We start from the raw sequence: 20,396 nt of genomic DNA on the forward strand, positions 1-20,396 counted from the left end.
CGCATGCGCACTCACGTGATTTCTCTTCAGCGGCTGTTGCGTCGGTTTGTTTTCGCAGCCATTTTGTGTTGCATTACTGGGAAAAAAAAAATCAGCGCCGGAGCCGGAGCGCGCGGCGGAGGCGCCGTCCCGTCACAGCCCCCCCACCCGCTGGCCCCCACAGCCGTGCCGGGCCGCAGCCCAGGGGTGAAGGGAGCGACAGCCGGCGGATCCGGCCTCCTCCTCCTCCCTGCAGAGCTCCGGGGGCTCCGTCATGATGTGCGTCCGCCCGAGGAGGATCAGCCGCTGTTCCTGAGGTGAGAGAGCGGGGAGGGGGGTGAGGAGATGCCGGGGATCCGGGTGCGGCCTGCGGTGGGGGGGGGGTCCCCCTGTACCCCCACCTGCCTGGTGACAGCACTGGTACTGGGGCTGCCACACTCTGCCAGGGATATGGGGGTGGTCTGCCCCGGGGGCTCAGCCATCCTGTGTCTCTGGGGAGGGGTGACAGTGTTGGGGTTCATTATTTTTTTTGGGGGGGGGGTCTGTCCCTAGGAGGTGTCCTGATCTTGGTGGGGGTTACATCCTGGCATTATTGAGGTAATATGGGGGCTGTCACCAGGGGCTGCCCCATCCTGGCAGACCTGTGTTTAATGAATGGGTGACTTCCCCATCCAGGAATATTTTGGAGGAGGATTTCACCAGGGGGTCCCCCCATCCTGGCAGTTTTTGAGTTAATGACTGTGAGGGGTATATCACCAGGGGCTACTCCATGCTGGCAGAATTGGGTTTAATGAATGGGCAGGGGGGCTGCCCCATCCTTGCAGACTTGTGTTTAATGAATGGGTGACTGCCCCATCCAGGAATATTTGGGTAAATGATTGGGAGGGGGGTATCACTAGGGGGGGTGTTCGCTCATCCTGGCACTTTTTGAGTTAATGACTGAGGGGGGTATCACCAGGGGCTGGCAGAATTGGGTTTAATGAATGGGGGGGGTGTCACCAGGGGGTCCCCCCCATCCTGGCACTGTTGGGGTCTATGTGTTTGCTGTGACTGTATGATATTATGGTGCAGTTCCCATTCATTGCTAGGAGCTGATCACATCTGCAGAGGAGGCCTTGCTGCAACCTGCCCATTGAATGGCTCAGCATACTGCCTTGTATATCTCACTCTGCTACCTCATTTATTATATAAAAAGCACGGACGCCTGGCTTATCAATGAATAGTTTGCATTATTTAATCTTTCAGATGTGATGTAAGCAGGGGCATATCTTGTCTTTGGAGACTGTGTGACTATATTGTTTTTATTTGAGTAAACTGTTCTGCTTGACTCTTGTGATTTAAATGTATTTCTGTTTTAGTTTGTGCTCCAATGTGTCCTTGAGAGCATCTGGAGTAAATTGATTTTGAGATGTAATGTTAGGCATTAAGAAGTTTTGCAGAATTTAATATTTTAGTGGTCATTGTGATCTGTGACGTGTAGGTATTTATGAAAAATAGACAGAGCTTTAAGGACAGGAGTCTGCATAGAATTAGCATTTACTGCATAAACTTGTTTTTTCAACTTTGCACTTATACTGCAGAAAACAAAGTGAAATTTATAGTGGTTGGCATGAGAAATAAGTTCTGTGTTTAGGACGCTATGTCTCGCCCTCCGTTTGGGTGTCTTCTTTGGACAGTTTTTATAAACAAATACTCTATGATTTTCCTTCCCTGCTTAGCTGATGAATGATAATGGTGTTTTAAAAGACACAAGTGCAATTTGCTGACTATGCAGCATAAATAAAGATGCCCTCTTTAAGATATCTACTTTCATTGTGTTTTGACTATATGTGGTTGTTAGATAATTATATGAATGTCCTGGCATTATAGGAAGTTCTAGATCACATGTTGTTGCTGTCTAGTTCTTCCCTAACAATGGCAGCTCTAGCCATTGCCAATTTATAAAGTTTGCTTTGTTCTTTAAGGAATGTAATAGGTTTTTTCCCATTAGGGATGCAGAATTTTATTTTGCGTTACTGGAACTTAGAGTGTATTAATGCAATATATTTCATTGCAAAGTGACACACTATACTTTGGCATTTGGGAGCATCTATATCTACTATTGTATATATTTTTTGGCTAGCAGTCTTTTGTTTTTAGGTTCTTGTTGAAAGGGAAAATTATTAATATCCAGTGACATGGCAGCTTTCATATTTAATTGTCTACATATAAGTCCTTATCCTAGAAGTATATGTTCTAAAATCTGGTATAAGGACTGTTCACAAATTAGTTGGAGGGGGTCAGATTAAAAGGTTAATGAAAGTGCAAAAGAATTCTGTGTATGTATTGAACTAATGCCTAATTTGATTAAATACATGGTTTTGAAGCATTATTGTATGTTAACAGACCAAGCCAAGTCCTAATACTTGAAGAATGTTTGTTTTGTATTTTGCGACATAATACTTTTAGTAACTGTCCTAAACAGATGCACAACTACTACTTACATTTTGTGGACAGTTTACTTTTTTTAAATGTCCATTTAACACTAAAATATGAAAAGCAAATAAGGCCAGTATGTGTTTATACTTAGGAGTTTTTAAATGCTGATCACTGCTTTTGACAGCAAAGAATGATTGTAAGTTGAAATGTGGAGGGGTTTCCAGAGCTGTTGATGCCACTGATGATCGGCAGTGAGTGACTAGTTAGACTTTTCCCACTGATCGCTGTCAAAAGCAGTGACTGGCGTTTAAAGCATAAGGGTTACAATGTGCTTTGCATTGTATTTTGGTGAATGCAGAGCTTTTTAGGAGGGTAATGTTATAGTCTAGTTTGCATCATTCTTGAGCAGAAGTCAGATTCTGAGTATTTGGATTACAGTCTTCTAGGTAACAGAACAGACTGCAGATTGGTGAATTCACACAAAGTGACCGATATCTGACATTCCATGTCTTTATAATGACATTTTGGTCTTGTACTAGGTCCTTTGTATACATTGCCCAAGATTTGCAGTTGTATCTGCTTGTGATGGAAGGGGAGAAGAATACACTATTATGCTTTACATTTTAATTACACTTTAATGCATGTGTATGAACACTTAAATTGTCAACAAAGTTACATAGAAGATAATGAGGGTTACTTTTGGTAATACAAATCACTCACAAAATAAAGCAAACTTTTTGCTGAATTTGAAAAACATTGGGCTTTGAGCTCCTAGAGATGGATATATATGTTTGTCATGTCACTGTAGTTACTTAAAACTGTTTTCAGACCCACTGCAATATCTGTAATGTCTTCTTCTGGCCAATCCCACCTGTGTTTTATGTGGCCAAACCCCTTACACATCCTGTAAATGATCTGCTTAATAAATAGGTCCGTTTGATGCACAAGCACCAGCAATGTCCCCATTATATCAGTTTCACCAATATGTCCCTTAGTCTGCTTGGTTTCAAAGCCACATCTTGTAGAAATGGATATGATTGTAGCTTCTACTTTTAGTATGGTGAATGGGGTTTTTATCGGCAGGTCTTCAGCTGGGTGCCCTGAACTTTCCTTATTGACCTTTCATACAAAGCTACTTTTTTTTTTTTAATGTGCCTCAGTATTGATATTGGGGAACTAGATTCCATGACTCCCATCATCTTGTTTAATGGCAGCTGTCCGTCAACATTTGCTGATGTACTCTTAGCATGTCCAGTTCTTTTTATCAATGTATTTATAGAATATGTACTTGTATGTGTCAGAAGCTGTGATGTTTGGGTACTTGTTACTTATGGCACAGTTATCAGGATACATTAAATGACCAGAGGGTGTTGGAGGTGTAAGGATGATGCAGGCGTGTGAGTACATGATTCATAGGGGGGAATGTCTGGCATTTGCCTGGGAGCTCCTCATCTCCCCTCTTTGGCGATTCCTTTGGAATTTGGGAACTAAGTCCTTGAAATGTACTTGTCAGGAGTGCCTAAATCCTTTCAAATAGAGAAAGTATGTTATTTTAGATGCTACTTAATATATTCCCACCACACACTATGGCTGTATATAGATTACATTATTTATTTGCCATTTAAAAAAAAAATAAAAAAAATACAGCAATGCTCAGGAACTCGGAGCCCACTCCTGTACCTAGACATCTCCTAGTGCTTTGTTTTTAATCCCATTCATGTGAATGGAGAGGTGTTTTAGGGGTTTATGTGGAGTGTCAAAGCTCTTAAGATACTTTCCCACAAATTGTGTCATCTAGGTGTACACACATCCTAACATTACTCCAGTACATTCGCTGTGACATATGTAGCACAAATGTTATATATTAACCTAACACACATTTTTTATTTGTATTAAATTAAGCAGTGGCAAATCAAGGGAATATTGAACCCTTCATGACCTTAGTCAGTTTCCAGCCCTTCAGCCTTAAGGACTATGTGTGGCCGGACACTAGTGGCCAAATGAGAGCACCTCTGCCACACTGTCACCTCCCTCTGCATACAAGAAGGGTGGGGGAGTAATGCAACATGCCATCTGCTTATGTCTTGTATAGCAGCAGTGTCGGTGCTGGGATCCAGTACAATCTAGGGATGTATATGGTCACAGAGAGACCCCTCTGGTAGTATTTTGTTGTTTATAGGTTTATTTTTCTGCCCACCCCAAATTGTGATGCATGTGTTTTGTGTTCACTGAACTGTATTGGAATGAAAACATTTGAATCAGTGATGTGGTGCAGTAATTGCTAATTCTGCATATTGAACTTGCATGGCTGGGATGTAGTGGGGGAGCACTTGTCAGGTTGTGTTAGAAGCACTGGAGGAAGTCCTGCTAGATTTCTGTTACTAGGGAATTGCCATCGCGCTGTGTGCAGTGTGGCAGTGAATGAGTTACAGAGGGGAACACTGCTGCAGACTGTTGCTGGAAATAGATGTAGTTGCAGTGCATCTTGCAGTAAGTTACCGTCCACGTGCTCCTCCTGGTTTCAGGCTTTGGGAGAAGGACATTTGATCTGAGAGCACTTTTGAACATGTCTGTTTAAGATGGCAAGGTGCCAGTGGAAAATTTTGGCTGCCGGCATATGGAGCACATCTGATTCGTTTGGATATTGGTTACGGATCGGGATTGGTAACTGCAGTGCGTTATTTATATCTGCATGTTCCTGGAAGGAGCAGTGGCTTTGAAAAGAGGGGTATTTTTGGAGTGCCTCAACTGCTCCGGTTTCTCTCTTTGTTTGGGCATAATCATTCACTGCATCATATATAACCTAGCAACATGCATCACCGCAGAGCGGCTCCCGGGATTGGCTGGAAGTAGCATTTGTGCTAGCCAATAGGGAGCCTGTTGCCATAGCAGAGGAAATGTTAGAGGTGAGTCTGCAGAGGCATGCACGGGAACATTTGTGCCCTTATGTTCAGTGCTCAGGGAATCTGTGCTACTTACAAAGGCTGATTGATAACACTTAGATCAGCAGTTTGTGTTCAGAGGGAGGATTTTATCCCCTTGGAAAATAAATGTGAAAATATAATGGTCTTAACATAGCATATCTATAAAATTGTGAACTCCCCTCCCCAACCCCCTTTGTCAAATCTAATTATAGAAGAGACTTCTAACTACATGAAGGCTGCCATGTTTTTTTTTTTTTTTGTAGCACAGCACCCCTCACTAGCAGAATCCTCTGTACTGTCAGTATCTACTGGTTAAATGGAGGGGGGAGTGGAACACATTCATTGAGACCCCAGAAAATGTCCTCTGTGGTGTTCTTGTTTGTGGGATGTGGCAGAGAGGGGAGTACTAATGCTTTATTTTATTAACAGCTGCAGTGCCAGAAAGCCTAGCAAATGCATCATCCCCTTTACAATCGCAGTTAGTGCGGAGTGGACTTGTGACCTGCGGCTGTCAGGTACTCTGCAGACACCTTGGGATTAATACATCCTTTAGTACTTGTGCATGTTTGTGATGACAAAGAGGCACCGTTCTATGGATTTCAGTGCCAGAATGTCATAGCTGCAGTGTGGAGAGGCGTGCGTTACATTCATTGCTACAAATAACTGTAAACTAGGAGTGCAAGTGACTGTATTACTAAGCTTGCATTATATCTCTTTATACATGTTGTCTATGGACCTTCTGACTAAATTGGCTATCCGTTTAGTATTGTAACTGGGTGTTTTCTCACTCAGCTGAGGAAATATGGAAAGGAGCAGTAAATGCAGTGTATGTTATGTAACACCGACAGACCTGGTTGTTGTCATGTGAAGAATACACATGTATGGGCTGATTAGTGCAAATACACAGCTTACCTCCAATATTATGCTGCAATATTAGTTGTCCTGTTTGATGCTGAGGTTACATTTAATTGGAGTATATTTTATTTGTACTGTCAAAATATTTGTGATATTGCAGATCTTGTTATTGCACATTTATGTGATGGCAATTAATCCATATTATATTAGTGATAATTAGCATGCAGAGTTACATTTCTTGGTTTCATAAAAAGGACAAAAGCTCAATCAAATCTTGTTTTCTAAATTGCACAATGTTGCCTTCAAATGGGCCATGATTTAATAGCGGCTAATTTCCTTCATAATCTATTGGTACAATTTTTCAAAGCTTATTAAATAAAAAGAACAATTGAAATAAGACTTCAGTACAGGGCAATGGTCAAGTAGGATGTAATTTATGTAAGTCCATTTAAGTATGCTGCATGGTGCCTTTCTGAGCCTAAAAATGGCTGATCATAGATGACCGTAGCTGATGGTAAGGTAGATAACAAGGTTATAAGGAATGTCACAAGTCTAAACTCCTGTCACCATGAGGTTCACATGTACATTTATGCATTAAAAAAAACACTTTGTTTTTGTTGTTCAGCTTGAATTTTATGTTTAGCCACCTTTTACTATATATCCCTATTACCCTTTCTACCGTGTGACACAATATGGAAAAACATAGCATATTCCAGCATATCTGCATTGATATACTTGCGCAGATATTTGGGGTTACCTGCCATTTGGAGAAGCATCGTAGTAGTTCTAGTAAACAAATACATAAACAGGAATCTCCATAACACCACCAGTAGTAAATGCCAACTTCCATCTAATGACAGAAGTTTTATTGTAACTGGTTACATGGTGATTTATTTTAGACTTGATCTATCTGGACATAGCCAGGTTTGTTAAAGGGATTATGTTGTACTCTTTTGTAGATAGTCGAAAGTGGTAGATATTACGATTTGCTATGTGTTTATTGTGATATGTGTTTATACTGTGGATTTACGGTGTTACACTGAGTGCTGAAGAGCCAGTAGTTGTATTATAAGTGCTGAGTTTTTAAAATAACTTTTATTTGTGGGGCCTTGCAACTTTTTCTTGATGGGTTTGATTGACAGAAACTGCCTGGATACTGAGCAGTTTAATATCTAACCAGTTTACCTACATGAAGTACAGTTGTACATTTGATGATTGGGCAATTAAATGTGCTGACTGCAAACAACAAAAGATTCTTGACCAATTACTTCATATGGCAGATTAAACTGTACATACAATAACATTGATCATCATGCCTTAGAAGCAAAAGGCTTTGGTCACTGGCTGAACAGAAATCTCAAAACTACTGGATACATTTTTGAGAAATATCCTCAACCAGATAAGATCACTTGTGACCCATCAGTGGAGACGGCCATTTTCTGGCCTGAACCATTATTCAGAACTAGTAATATAACGTGAGGCACAAACAGATGTCTCTAAATTCATGTGCTAGATTCTCTAAACTATTGCTTTAGTCCACTGTGTGTATGTGATTGGTCCACTTTTAAGTCTCAAAGAGGACCCTAAATATGAAGATTTATAATGTGAACCTCAGTTATCAGTCAGGGAAGACAAGCGTCTAACTCTGATGGCTACAGGTGGCCCTGGTGTTTTATTTGCCCATCCTGACCCCTCACAGCCCCAGCTCCTTCCTGCTTCATTGTCCGATTTCTTGTGACTTGTAGCTCTTATTTACAATGATGGCTGATGTTCTTACTGAGAGTCTCTTTCATTAATTGTTAGTATTGATATTAAGGGTAATGTGTGGCCTTTTTGAAGGTCAGAGGGCAGCCCCTGAATTGTATTGGGTTTCTTATCACTGGTATAACTTATTTACTAGAAAAAAAAACCAATAACTTTAATTTTCTGGTACACACCAAGTAAATGTAAATAAATGTTCCCTAAGGCTGAAACATTACATCTTCCAACAACTATTTTAGTGTGCATGGTTTGCTGGTATCCATTGAGTGTGGTTTAGGTGTAAACACTTTGAAGTCTGGTTCCCAGACAGACTTGTTTCCTTTCCAGTATTCTGCCTTGTAAATGTATAAACATCTGTCAGACATTATTATAAAATATGTACATGAGCAGCAAGTCATTGTCAGCCCAATTCAATACAAATACAAAGTGTTTTATATTTCTAGAATATAAGGGCAATCCATAGGAATGAAGGTGAAAAATCCTGAATCTAGTGTTGAGATTTTCTGTACTTGTTTTTTACTTAAAGACAAGTTATTATAACAAAGTTAAAATAGCCTAACAAAAAGTGTATCATTTATTTATATAGCACCACTGATTCCCCAGCGCTGTACAGAGAACTCATTCACATCAGTCCCTGCCCCATTGGAGCTTACAGTCTAAATTCAATATCTAAATAACTATGTGTAGTTTTAAAAATGATTGTCATGAGCCTAATGTGTATGTACATTTAGCATCTTAAAAAAGTCTAGGGATTGATCTGCTTTCTATAGTCATCTCAGTGCTCCTACACACAAAGTAAATAACTAGTGTCTTACCTGTGGATCAGTTAGTTGTGTCCTGCTAGCATGCTCTGGTATATATGGCCTCTATACTTGCAGAGCCTGTGGACGACTATCAATGAAAGCAACATCTGATTGGTTAGGAGGTGCTGCCATCCAATCAGGTTTCATTTACACACACACACACACACACACACACACACACACACACACACACACACACACACACACACACACACACACACACACACACACACACACACACACACACACACACACACACACTACTACTACTACTACTACTGACTGCTCAACTTGTAAGCTCTTTATATTAGTGTGTGTGTCAAGGGATGGACCCCGACAAACTTCCGACAGGGAAGAATGTAAGGGGTGGATTTTCCCTTCTTTTAACTGCCATTTTGGGACACATTACTGTCCTAGTTGAAAATTGTCTTTTGCATCAGTTTGTAGAGGAAATTGATCATTGTTTTTTTTTTGTCAATTGTTACCAATTGCCTTTGTGGTTATAACAATTTAAATCTAGATTTTCTAAAATATGATGATGTGCATTACTTTGTATATATAACACTTTGGACCACTAAGAGAAGGATTACTGTGAGCAATCTAATAATTGAGCTTGTGCTTCCCTCTAAGGTTTGGCCATCTTATAATGTGGGGACGTTAGACTCAATGGACTTTGTGTCATCGGTATGTTTACCTTTAATGAATATATCCATGATTTGACAGATAATGACACAGGTCCTTGGAAAATGCATTGAGAAACTGGGTTTTTTGTTCTCCATTTGGGACGTTTCAACACGGCTGGGATGTTTCTCTGCTAGAAAACAGTGTACAAATAATGACAAGTGGAGGACCTAATGAAAGGCCTTTACAAGATAGAAATGTAACACTCTTAATAGAAGAGGTTACCAAAACTTCCCATGTATCATCTTGTTATCATCTTGTTAATATAAAAGTGTTTTATTAATTACAAACCCATGATCGTATAGTTCTTAGCTTAACAGATAAAAGTTCCCATTGAATTTGTCTGAGATACCCTGACGCGTACCAGCTTCAGAAACCCTGATTTAGAGGGTGAGGCAGTGGGACTGTGCTTTTTGGCGTCACTGTAACATATACCCAGTGGTTGTATATTGAGGGTGACTGTACGAAATGCGTATAGGATGGTATGTAATGAATATAGAAACTATATATGGGGTGGCTGTGTATATAGCAGCTGTATAGTGTATGTATTACAGAATATATATATATATATATATATATGAGGGCTGATCTATAGAATGTATATAGAGAGGGGCTGTATATAATGTGTATATAGGGCTGCTGTATATAATGTGTATATAGGGCTGCTGTATAGACTGTTAATTGTCTGCTATCAAATTGACCCTAGTATGTGTGTGTTAGGTCATTTAGACTAAGCTCTATTGGAGCAGGGACTGATGCGAGTTCTCTACAGTGTTGCGGAATTAGTGGCACTATATAAGTGCTGATATATAGAGGGACTGTATATAATGTGAATTTACGGAGGTTGTATAGCATATAAAGGATGGCATAGAATGTATATAGAGGGGCTGTATGTAATGTGTGTGTATACAGCAGGGCCGGATTAAGGGAATGGAGGCCCCTGGGCTAAGGGGGCCTCCATTCCCCCGTGAGGGCCCCACCCCCGTGATCCAAACTGCCCCCAAGGCACTTACCTCCTTCTCCTGGCATTGCGGTCCTTCCCCGGCGCAATGTACGCTCTTTACTGCAATGGTAGCCCCCGACCGATCAATAATGCTGTTGAGCACTTTCAAGGGCCCCCTGGATGCCCGAGGCCCCTGGGCTGTAGCCCAGTTAGCCCTATGGTTAATCCGGCCCTGGTATACAGGGCTGCTGTATAGACTGCATATAATATATAGAGATATATATAATCAGCTGTATAGATGCAGTGTGTGTGTATATAGGATGGCATGTGTATATATTGGGCTGCTGTATAGAATGTATATATTGGGCTGCTGTATAGAATGTATATATAGGGCTGCTGTATAGAATGTATATAGATGCAGTATAGTGTATATATTGGGCTGCTGTATAGAATGTATATAGGTGCAGTATAGTGTATATATTGGGCTGCTATATAGATGCAGTATAGTGTATATATTGGGATGATGTATAGAATGTATATAGGTGCAGTATAGTGTGTGTGTGTGTGTGTATATATATATAGGTGCAGTATAGTGTGTGTGTGTATATATAGGTGCAGTATAGTGTGTGTGTATGTATATATATATATATATATATATATATATATATATATATATATATATATATATATATATATATATATATATATTATATATATAGGGCTGCTGTATAGAATGTATATAGGTGCAGTATAGTGTGTATATAGGGCTGCTGTATAGAATGTATATAGGTGCAGTATAGTGTGTATATAGGGCTGCTGTATAGAATGTATATATTGGGCTGCTATATAGATGCAGTATAGTGTATATATTGGGATGATGTATATAGGTGCAGTATAGTGTATATATACATATTGGGCTGCTGTATACAGTAGTGTATAGATACAGTATAGTGTATATATACATATTGGGCTGCTGTATATAATGTATATAGGTGCAGTATAGTGTATATACACATATTGGGCTGCTGTATAGATACAGTATAGTGTGTATATATACATATTGGGCTGCTGTATATAATGTATATAGGTGCAGTATAGTGTATATATACATATTGGGCTGCTGTATAGGTGCAGTATAGTGTATATATACATATTGGGCTGCTGTATAGATACAGTATAGTGTGTATATATACATATTGGGCTGCTGTATAGGTGCAGTATAGTGTATATATACATATTGGGCTGCTGTATAGATGCAGTATAGTGTATATATACATATTGGGCTGCTGTATATATGCAGTATAGTGTGTATATATACATATTGGGCTGCTGTATAGATACAGTATAGTGTGTATATATACATATTGGGCTGCTGTATATAATGTATATAGGTGCAGTATAGTGTATATATACATATTGGGCTGCTGTATATAATGTATATAGGTGCAGTATAGTGTATATATACATATTGGGCTGTTGTATATAATGTATATAGGTACAGTATAGTGTATATATACATATTGGGCTGCTGTATAGATGCAGTATAGTGTATATATACATATTGGGCTGCTGTATAGATGCAGTATCGTGTATATATACATATTGGGCTGCTGTAGTGTATATATACATATTGGGCTGCTGTATAGATGCAGTATTGTGTATATATACATATTGGGCTGCTGTAGTGTATAGATACAGTATAGTGTATATATACATATTGGGCTGGTGTATATAATGTATATAGATGCAGTATAGTGTGTATATATATATATATATATATATATATATATACATACATACATACATACATATTGGGCTGCTGTATAGATGCAGTATAGTGTATATATACATATTGGGCTGCTGTATAGATACAGTATAGTGTATATATACATATTGGGCTGCTGTATAGATGCAGTATAGTGTATATATACATATTGGGCTGCTGTATAGTGTATATATACATATTGGGCTGCTGTATAGATACAGTATAGTGTATATATACATATTGGGCTGCTGTATAGATGCAGTATAGTGTATATATACATATTGGGCTGGTGTATATAATGTATATAGATGCAGTATAGTGTATATATACATATTGGGCTGCTGTGCATTAGACTCTGCTCTCAAACTCCCCCATGGTTGCGCTTGTTTCACTTGCTGCTTTATCAGCTGCTTCACGGAGTCCCTGCGAATACAGCCAATCAGCGTCTGCGACCCTACTCGTCAGCCAATCGCGTCCCATCCTCTCCCGTTCCCGCTGTGAGCGCCAGCCAATCAGCCTCTTGTTGCTAAGGCGTTGGCGCAGCTTGGGGCAGTGCTGGCGATTCCCTCCCCCACACTCGTTCCCGCCCGCCCGCAGTTGGACACGTCCGCCGAGTGCCTCAGAGACGGGCGGGTGACTCAGCAGAATCAAACATGTCTCTGTCAGTTAGAAGCAAACCCTCCTCCTCCTCACCGCCCACACATCCCGGCTCCCACAGCACAGCAGCTCCGGAGCTCCCAGCATCGCTCCACTAGAATGTATTATGGCGAGCTGCGTCCTATCACCGGGGAGCGGGAGCGGCCGTCCTCTGCCTCACACCCAGCGCAGCAGTCTAACAGATAGATAAGCCGCCCGCCGGCGGTGCAGGCGATACATTGAGGGGGCTGCTATTTTTTTTTATTTTTTTTCCCGCCCGTTTTGAAACGGAAGCGGCGGGGGCGCGCACAGCGGACGCGCGCCCCCTGACACAGGTCTGCTTACGTTACTATAAATGGTTTGAAGCTGTGGGAGGCGACCAGGCTCTCTCACACACCCCGCTTTCTATAAGACTCCGGGCCGCGGTCCCCGCTGCACACAGTACAGCCGAGGCGGGGGTGTGGGGGCCGCTGGGCGGGCCCGAGGAAGTCACTTATTATTGTGTCTGTGACGCGCCTCCCCCCCTGCTTGTGGCTGCAGTGGTACATCCCAGGGTGTGGAGCCTCAGACTTGGGAGAGCCTAGAGTTCAGAGCCGGGGACTGTGCAGAGAGCGGGCATCATCTGTCATCCGGCCTAGCAGGGTGTGTGCCTGGCCGTGACCTTCCATGACCCGTCGTCACCTTCATCTGGGTGCCGTGCCTTGTCTCCCCGCTCCCATCAGGTAGCAGCATGCTTCCCCAAAGATAAGGCCCGGCGCCTGCTCCTGGCCTATTGGTGTAACAGGGTTCCTCGTCCACAGCCAGACTGGATTATCACACCCTATAAATATCCCCCATCGCTCAAGGGCTACAGGCAGCTGGCAACAACCACAGACCTGGAGTTTATTTTATATATCCCCCTCCTCACCCCTATCCAACGTGTGGGCGATTTTATATCCGGCTCCATATCCTACCTGTAGTACCCACAAGACTGGCCCAGATGCCGTGGAAGTGATGGATCTATGAGCGTTGCAGAGCTCACTCAGCCTTTTTATTTTTCCCTTACAAATTGTGTGTGTGATCTGTTCTGACTTCCTACTCGGACTTCTGTGGATCGGGTGTTTTTTGTGTGAGAATTATCGATGGTGATTACATCCAGTTCTGAAGAGGTTCCCCCTCAGAGAATGCTAACAGCATTACAGACGGAATGGGGCAATAAGGATCCGGTGTGTTACCTGCCTCCTTCCCACTGCAACAAGAAGCCTTCCAGAAGTTAGTATCCGCTACTGCACAGCTAAATATTGTGATAAGTATTTCCTGGCCCCTGGGATGCACTTCACAGATCCTCTCTATGTGCCATACAGTGGTTGCTGATCACTACTACATGTAATACCCCTGCTAAAAAGAGTATAGGATGACAACCTGTGCTGCTCCAGTAGTTGTGGGGATTTGTTGCTCTGTTGCAGCTGGAGACACACCAGTTATCAAAGCCTTATTCCTAATATAGTTAAGAAGATACAAATATTTTGTATATCATTGTAGTACTGTTTATAAAACAGGAAACTGCATTCTCTTTGCTTTTTTTTCTTTGTTGTAACATTGTGTGGAAAGCCCAGAGCAGTCAGCTGTACATTTCCAGGCGTGACATTCTACTAAGAATAGCTAGAAATGTTTTTGGGAGTGGTTTTCTGGTGCTTGTGATTTACATTCCCTTGTAGTATTAATGAAGCCTGTAAAGACCAATTGGACTGTTTATGCTTTAGTCATTGTGTTAAGTTCTATCTATTAGGTGACCTATGCATGACTGATTAAAAAAAAAATCATAGCATTGGCTCTGTGCTTATTATCAACTGTTACTTTGCACCTTCATATCTCAACTGTAGCCTATTTAACCAAAGCACTATCAGTATTAAGTATTTATATACTGTCTAATTCTTCCCAGCATGTCTTTCTGCCTTCCAAGAGTTAGGCCTGTTTCTTAAAATGATTATATAATATAGACCCGCAGTTGTAACATCCAGTCATCAGCTGACTACATTTGATTTGTCTGTACAAATCAATGCACTGGAATTTAGGTACAATAGACAAGACAATGCTTGACCCAGGTGTGATTTTGTCAAATAAAATGCAGCAGATGTTCCTAAAGTTTGATATATTTTTTCTTTATCTAATTGAGGTTTAATTTGCCTTGCTGACCAAATTAGCAGTGTTTAAATAAATTTTATTTTCTCCGCCAAGCTGAAATAATAAATCGGTGTTACTGTGTTGAGTATTTCATATGTCTACTGGCCAAAATAGGCTGCGATTGAAAACACAAACACACACCACGTGACTTTGAAACTTTTAGAAGTGGTGGTATTTGATGGACTATATAAACACTGGGGTATGTTGAATACTCCTCAGACATCCCATATTTAGAGAGGAATATAGATTTATTTTAACCTTCAATTGTTCTGTTACCGTGGTGTGTTGTTTTTAAGGATTAAACAAATCATCCTTTCAGTTGGTAAAAGTATTTTATGTACTACTGCTTATCTTGCCATTCAAAGTGACCTATACTAGTTTGGAAATTAAAATCATAGCTTGCATGTGATCACATGACCACATCTTAGCTTGCATAAGTGAGACTGGATGGTAACCTGTAGACACTTGTGTTCTAAAGGCACACTTAAATTCGTGTTAAGTTTGTCTGAGTTTGTAGTGTGTGTATATGTATATGTATATGTATATGTGTGTGTGTATATATATATATATATATATATATATATATATATATATATATTTGTCTGTCTGTTTGAATGGTGAATCTTACTTGCAACTTCTGATTTGTTGCTCAGGTTTGCCAGAAACTTGAAATGCTAGTGATCGTAAACAGGCCTCATTACTCTAGCTCATTTGGTTATTTTTGTATTTGCATTCAAGCTTGTAGGAAAAATGGATTTGCCAGCGTTAATTCTCACTTAACTATAGTAACAAAAATGTTTGCTAAGTGTAGGCATTGCCATGGAGGTTTTGAAACCTCTTTAATTAACCCCATCTTGTTTTCTTATCATGTCTTTGAGAGTGACAGTTAAGTATCTACCCTCTACTTAAGTATCAAAAAAAGTCTATGGTTTATTTCCATAAGTATCCACAACCAATTCAATCAACTGGACAGTAACCCTATGCTTGCACACTGGGTGATCTAACAATCTATTAGAAGGTTGAGAAATTCCTAGAATAAGGAAAATATTACATTTTATGATTTTGAACGTATATTATAGGATTGGATAGTACTGTTAAACAGGTGGCTATATTCCATAGGTGTTGAAATTTGACTCCTTGCTAGAAATAACAGCTGACTGCAGATTGGATTAGTGTGGGACAGTTAATGCCTAAAAGTGCATCTGGTCCTAATAGTCTGTTTTAAGGACCTCCTACACCCAATATTCATATCTCCCTCAAAAAGTAAATTTTGCCCATCTGTTGGGTTAAGTTTTACTTTATAAAAACTTTGTTTCCAGTTTGCGGTTATATTTGCATGTTCCTCAGATGCAGTGTTTACATTCAACTATTTTGTGAATTGTTTAATTGTGTTCTACAGAAGGCTGATGCTATTTCTCAATAAAATGATTGTGCTTCTGATGCACCTGTTAAATGTTTGGTCTTCAAAATCTTAAGATACTGTGCATTACTTCAAAGAAGGGTGTTACCCCTTTCTCTGAAACGTGATGAATCAAATTGAACTCTTTGTTAATGTGCAGTTTGCAGTGATTCTAAGAAAATTAATGGGTTCATGATGCACTCAAGATGACCTCATCCAATGCTGGCCATTTTCATAGATTTGAGACAATTGGGACTTAATGATCCATATTAGTTTGTGCAATAAATCTTTTTGCACATACAAAGACTAGTAGAATAAAAACTTGTACAGTAATCTTGTTCATTAGGACTACAAACACTAATACACAGTCTGAAACTCCACCACCTAACTCAACTGTACAGTTCTGGGACTCGTGCCATCTGTGATATACTCGCCCCCTGGTGGTGATTCAGTAAATGTCCTATTCTTCTGCAGCAGGAGTTAAGAGCATTTTAGTTTTTGGTGCTCAACACTGAGTCACTGATAGACTGGGAGCCTCTACTAATGGTTCTTGGCTGCATATTTGGAACTTCACTGCATTTACTAAAATGCTGTCCAGCATATGTGGCATGCATCTTGAAACCTCTAATCGCATGATCAACAGGATGCTTTTTTTAGGAATGTGAATTACTGGTCGTGCAAAGATCAACTATTGTTCTCAATAGTCAAAAAGTCTGTCCTGCGTGCCTTTATTTTATCGGACTGTTACCTTGTTCCAGCTAGAACAAGCAAGTTTTGTAAAAAACAAAAACAAAAAAAAAAACGTAACATTTCCTTAGGTTTGTTTTTATTAAACTTGGTTTTATATAAAGCTGCCTTAAAACCAATGTCCCAAAATGTAGAAACTTATTTTTTGTAAGCTTCGTAGAGAATTCTCTTTAACGATCAGAGCACGTTTATAAAACAGTCATCTGAAAAATACCATCTGGAAATAAGTCCTACATTTATTAAAAAATCACTGTAGTGACACCTTAAAATATCACCTGGGGCATATTCTACACCAGGTATAACTTTGTGTAGGACAAACGTGTCTGGTTTAGTCTTAAGTTATATTTGGTGCTGGTAAATTAGGAGCAGTGCCCCCCATTCTTTTTTCTCTCTGAGTTGCAGGAACTTCCTGCCCACCCTGATTTAAAGGTATAATGCTCAACTGAACTCTCACTTGTAAATAGTAACCCCAGTCAGTAGAGGTCTAATGCTATGATGGTCCAGGGTAAGACTGAAATGGTCACCATGAAATATTGTCTTTTCCATGTCAATATGTGAGTGTGTTTATTGCTGTTAGGTTTTAGATAGTAGAAGTAGAGGTTGAGATTTGGGCAATAAGAGTCAGCCAGCTTAGTAGAGACTGACAGTAATGTAAATATAAACACCTTAAAATGGGGAAGAAGATGGATATCGCACTTTCATCAGAAGTTTGTGAATGTAAACCACAGCTAAAATGGTGAATACTTCCCAAATATGCACAGGCTTTTTTTATTTTGACACCTCTTTAGGGCACTGTCTGTCTGGTGTCTGGTTTGTCATGTTTCTTTATGGTTTTAACGCATTGAACTTGCAAAGTGTTATATACTGAGAACTAGATTAGCGCTGCCAATGTAATTTTGAGTTTGAGCTAAACTGTCTTCCATAAATCGAACTTTGCAGATTTAATAACATTTGAATTATGCTTATTTTGTATGATGTCCACACTAACTAAAATTGATAACCTTTGCTTTACTTAGTTAATGTGGAGCCTATAGCACTGATTTTAAAATCCTTTTTTTTCCCAGCAGAATACGTTTTTGTTTTTTTTCCAAGTTATTTGTTTGAAAATGGCGTTGAATGAGAACTCCATTGTTATAAGTGGTTATCCCACATTTTCCCAGGAAATCAAAATGTGAGGGACTGATTAAAGAAATACACCTGCCAGAGCCTCCATTTAGATAGAAATGACTGCAAAGCTTTTTCAGCAGGAATGAGTATTGGGTGGGCTTTGGACCCCTGTATTTGTACTGGAGGGAGTTATATAATATGCAACTCTACAGTATTTTTCACAAACTATAATTGCTACAAAGCCCTGTGACATTATCATATTCCTTTTTGCTTCCTTAACATGGCTAGTATGTTAAATTATAACTTGTAATATGTTTCAGAAAGTTAAACTGGTAAGGAACCCAGTTTTTATCTTCCATCCTACGGATGGTTTTATTTTCAGCTATTCATAGCATCAAGTCTTGTGTTTAGTTCAGACCTTAAATGAACCCAGTGTATCACCAGGCAATTAAGGACCACTTGGCACGGTTTGTGTAATCAGTCACTGAGGAGATCTGCGTAACTTTTAAGAGACTAGCTGTAAACTTTTCTTTTAACACACAATCGCACCACTGTGAGCTTGATAAACATACAAAGCCGTCCTATTACTGTTCAAGCTGCACATCTTGTGCACAGCAACTTAATATTTCTTTAAAATTGTATCCTCCTTGTTTACCTTTGGCAGGCAATGCCATTTAATCAATTTTGTCACTATTTTTGTTAGACTCCAAATGGAAGATGGTGCATCTCAGCTTTGTTTTTCTCCAGGCACTGAGAATTAACTAGTTTAAGCTTCCATTTTATAAAGCATTGTTTTGGCTAGTTCTTAGAGATCATACTAGAGCAGAATTGAAAATTTAAATTTTGGGGTGCAATATCACTTGCCAGTCAATGTTCAGAGCTATTGATCTCGCACACATCTCTGCTATTAAAGGGAGTATTACGTTCATATTGATGAACTTGTTTGTGCCAGCAACTTTGTCCTTCCATAAATGTGAGGTTACAAGAATGTTAAAGTAAACCACATGTCTTTTTGATTAAACGCTGACCAGTAGTAGATGGAAATAATGTGTTTTTATTGTATTCTGACTGCTCCAGCCCCCCCAGAACAAGTTATTGCTGGTACATCTCCAAAGCTTGGAGGGAGTTCATGAGACTTGCCATATAATAATATAATAGTTCGAGGTTCTATATGTTTTGTCTGTCTTTGCTGTGTTTTTATTTTTAAGTTGTGATATTTATATCTATACTGAAAAATCACTATGCAGTGTGGTGTATGGTTCATTAAAATAATGTTTTTATGAACCAAAATATGCTGCTACAGTGCAGCCAAAATGGTTAAACCACTAATAGAAACAAGTCTTAATGCTGATTACTCATAGCGTATGTTCCTTCAATAAGACTACCAAATGTTTTGACGTGTGACAGATATGGTCTCACATGAATGGACATATTGGTGGATGGGGTGACCAATTGGATAACATGTTCGTTTGACCCAGATTTGAAAACTGGAGTATCTTATTTTTCACCTGATAGAGCCCTATGTTGGTTGAATGAAAGAAGGAAGCCATATTTTGGTTGCAATCTTAATGAATGCACATGTTTGGTTGCTTAACAAAATTGCAAATGTTTTTATCATCAGTAGCTCTTGGAAAGAAACTTGTATTTTACTATATGCTTTCTTCTTGGCTTCTGCATCCAGTGCTTAACTTGAGTTTGTATTTTTAGTTCACGTGCTATAAATACACTGTGAAGCAATTCTTAAATCCCCATGTGCTCCGTCCTTAGTTGCCTTCTTTGGCATAAAAGTAGAAACAAGTTTTACACTCTGCAACATTGGAGCGCTAAACCTACTGCTCTCAACATTTTAAAAGGCTATTCATCGTATGTTCTATAAATGAAGTAGAATATGTACAGATTAAAATTGATTGCTAGACAAAAAACATTGGGAGCAAAAGTTAAAATTTTTAATCATTTCAAAACGTGCAAACAAGGAATCATCCATAGATTAGTCAACTTTTAAAACTAAAGATAATTTAAGTTTGTATTTTAGTTGAGACAGATACAGGAGGAAATGTATTTTTTTGCAATAAATCCCTTTTCTCCTAAGTGGCAGGATTAAACTGATTGTATGTAACTTGCGGATGTAGGTTAACAATATGGCTTCTCCAATCTCCTACAATGAGTTTGCATTCACAGCCTGGCATTTAAATAGTAGAGCCTCATATGATTGCTG

The 20,396-nt window shown here is 39.5% G+C and overlaps 1 protein-coding gene across 2 annotated transcripts in view; it reads left to right on the forward strand.

The window, feature by feature from the left end:
• Positions 1 to 25: 25 nt before the first annotated feature.
• Positions 26 to 20,396, forward strand: part of LOC142107613 (dual specificity tyrosine-phosphorylation-regulated kinase 1B-like) — a 32,213-nt gene continuing 11,842 nt past the window's right edge. The window contains exon 1 of one of the 2 annotated variants that reach the window (XM_075191142.1): positions 26 to 296. Coding sequence is in view for 1 of the 2 variants with exons in the window: in XM_075191141.1 (XP_075047242.1) it covers positions 13,887 to 14,016 (130 nt within the window). In the remaining variant the exon portion in view is untranslated. Of the gene's footprint in view, positions 297 to 12,725; positions 14,017 to 20,396 lie in introns of those variants that run through there. The other variant, XM_075191141.1, reaches the window with a different exon arrangement.

This window comes from Mixophyes fleayi, chromosome 11, assembly GCF_038048845.1.
Source record: "Mixophyes fleayi isolate aMixFle1 chromosome 11, aMixFle1.hap1, whole genome shotgun sequence".
In the NCBI taxonomy this organism is placed as follows: Eukaryota; Metazoa; Chordata; class Amphibia; order Anura; family Limnodynastidae; genus Mixophyes; species Mixophyes fleayi.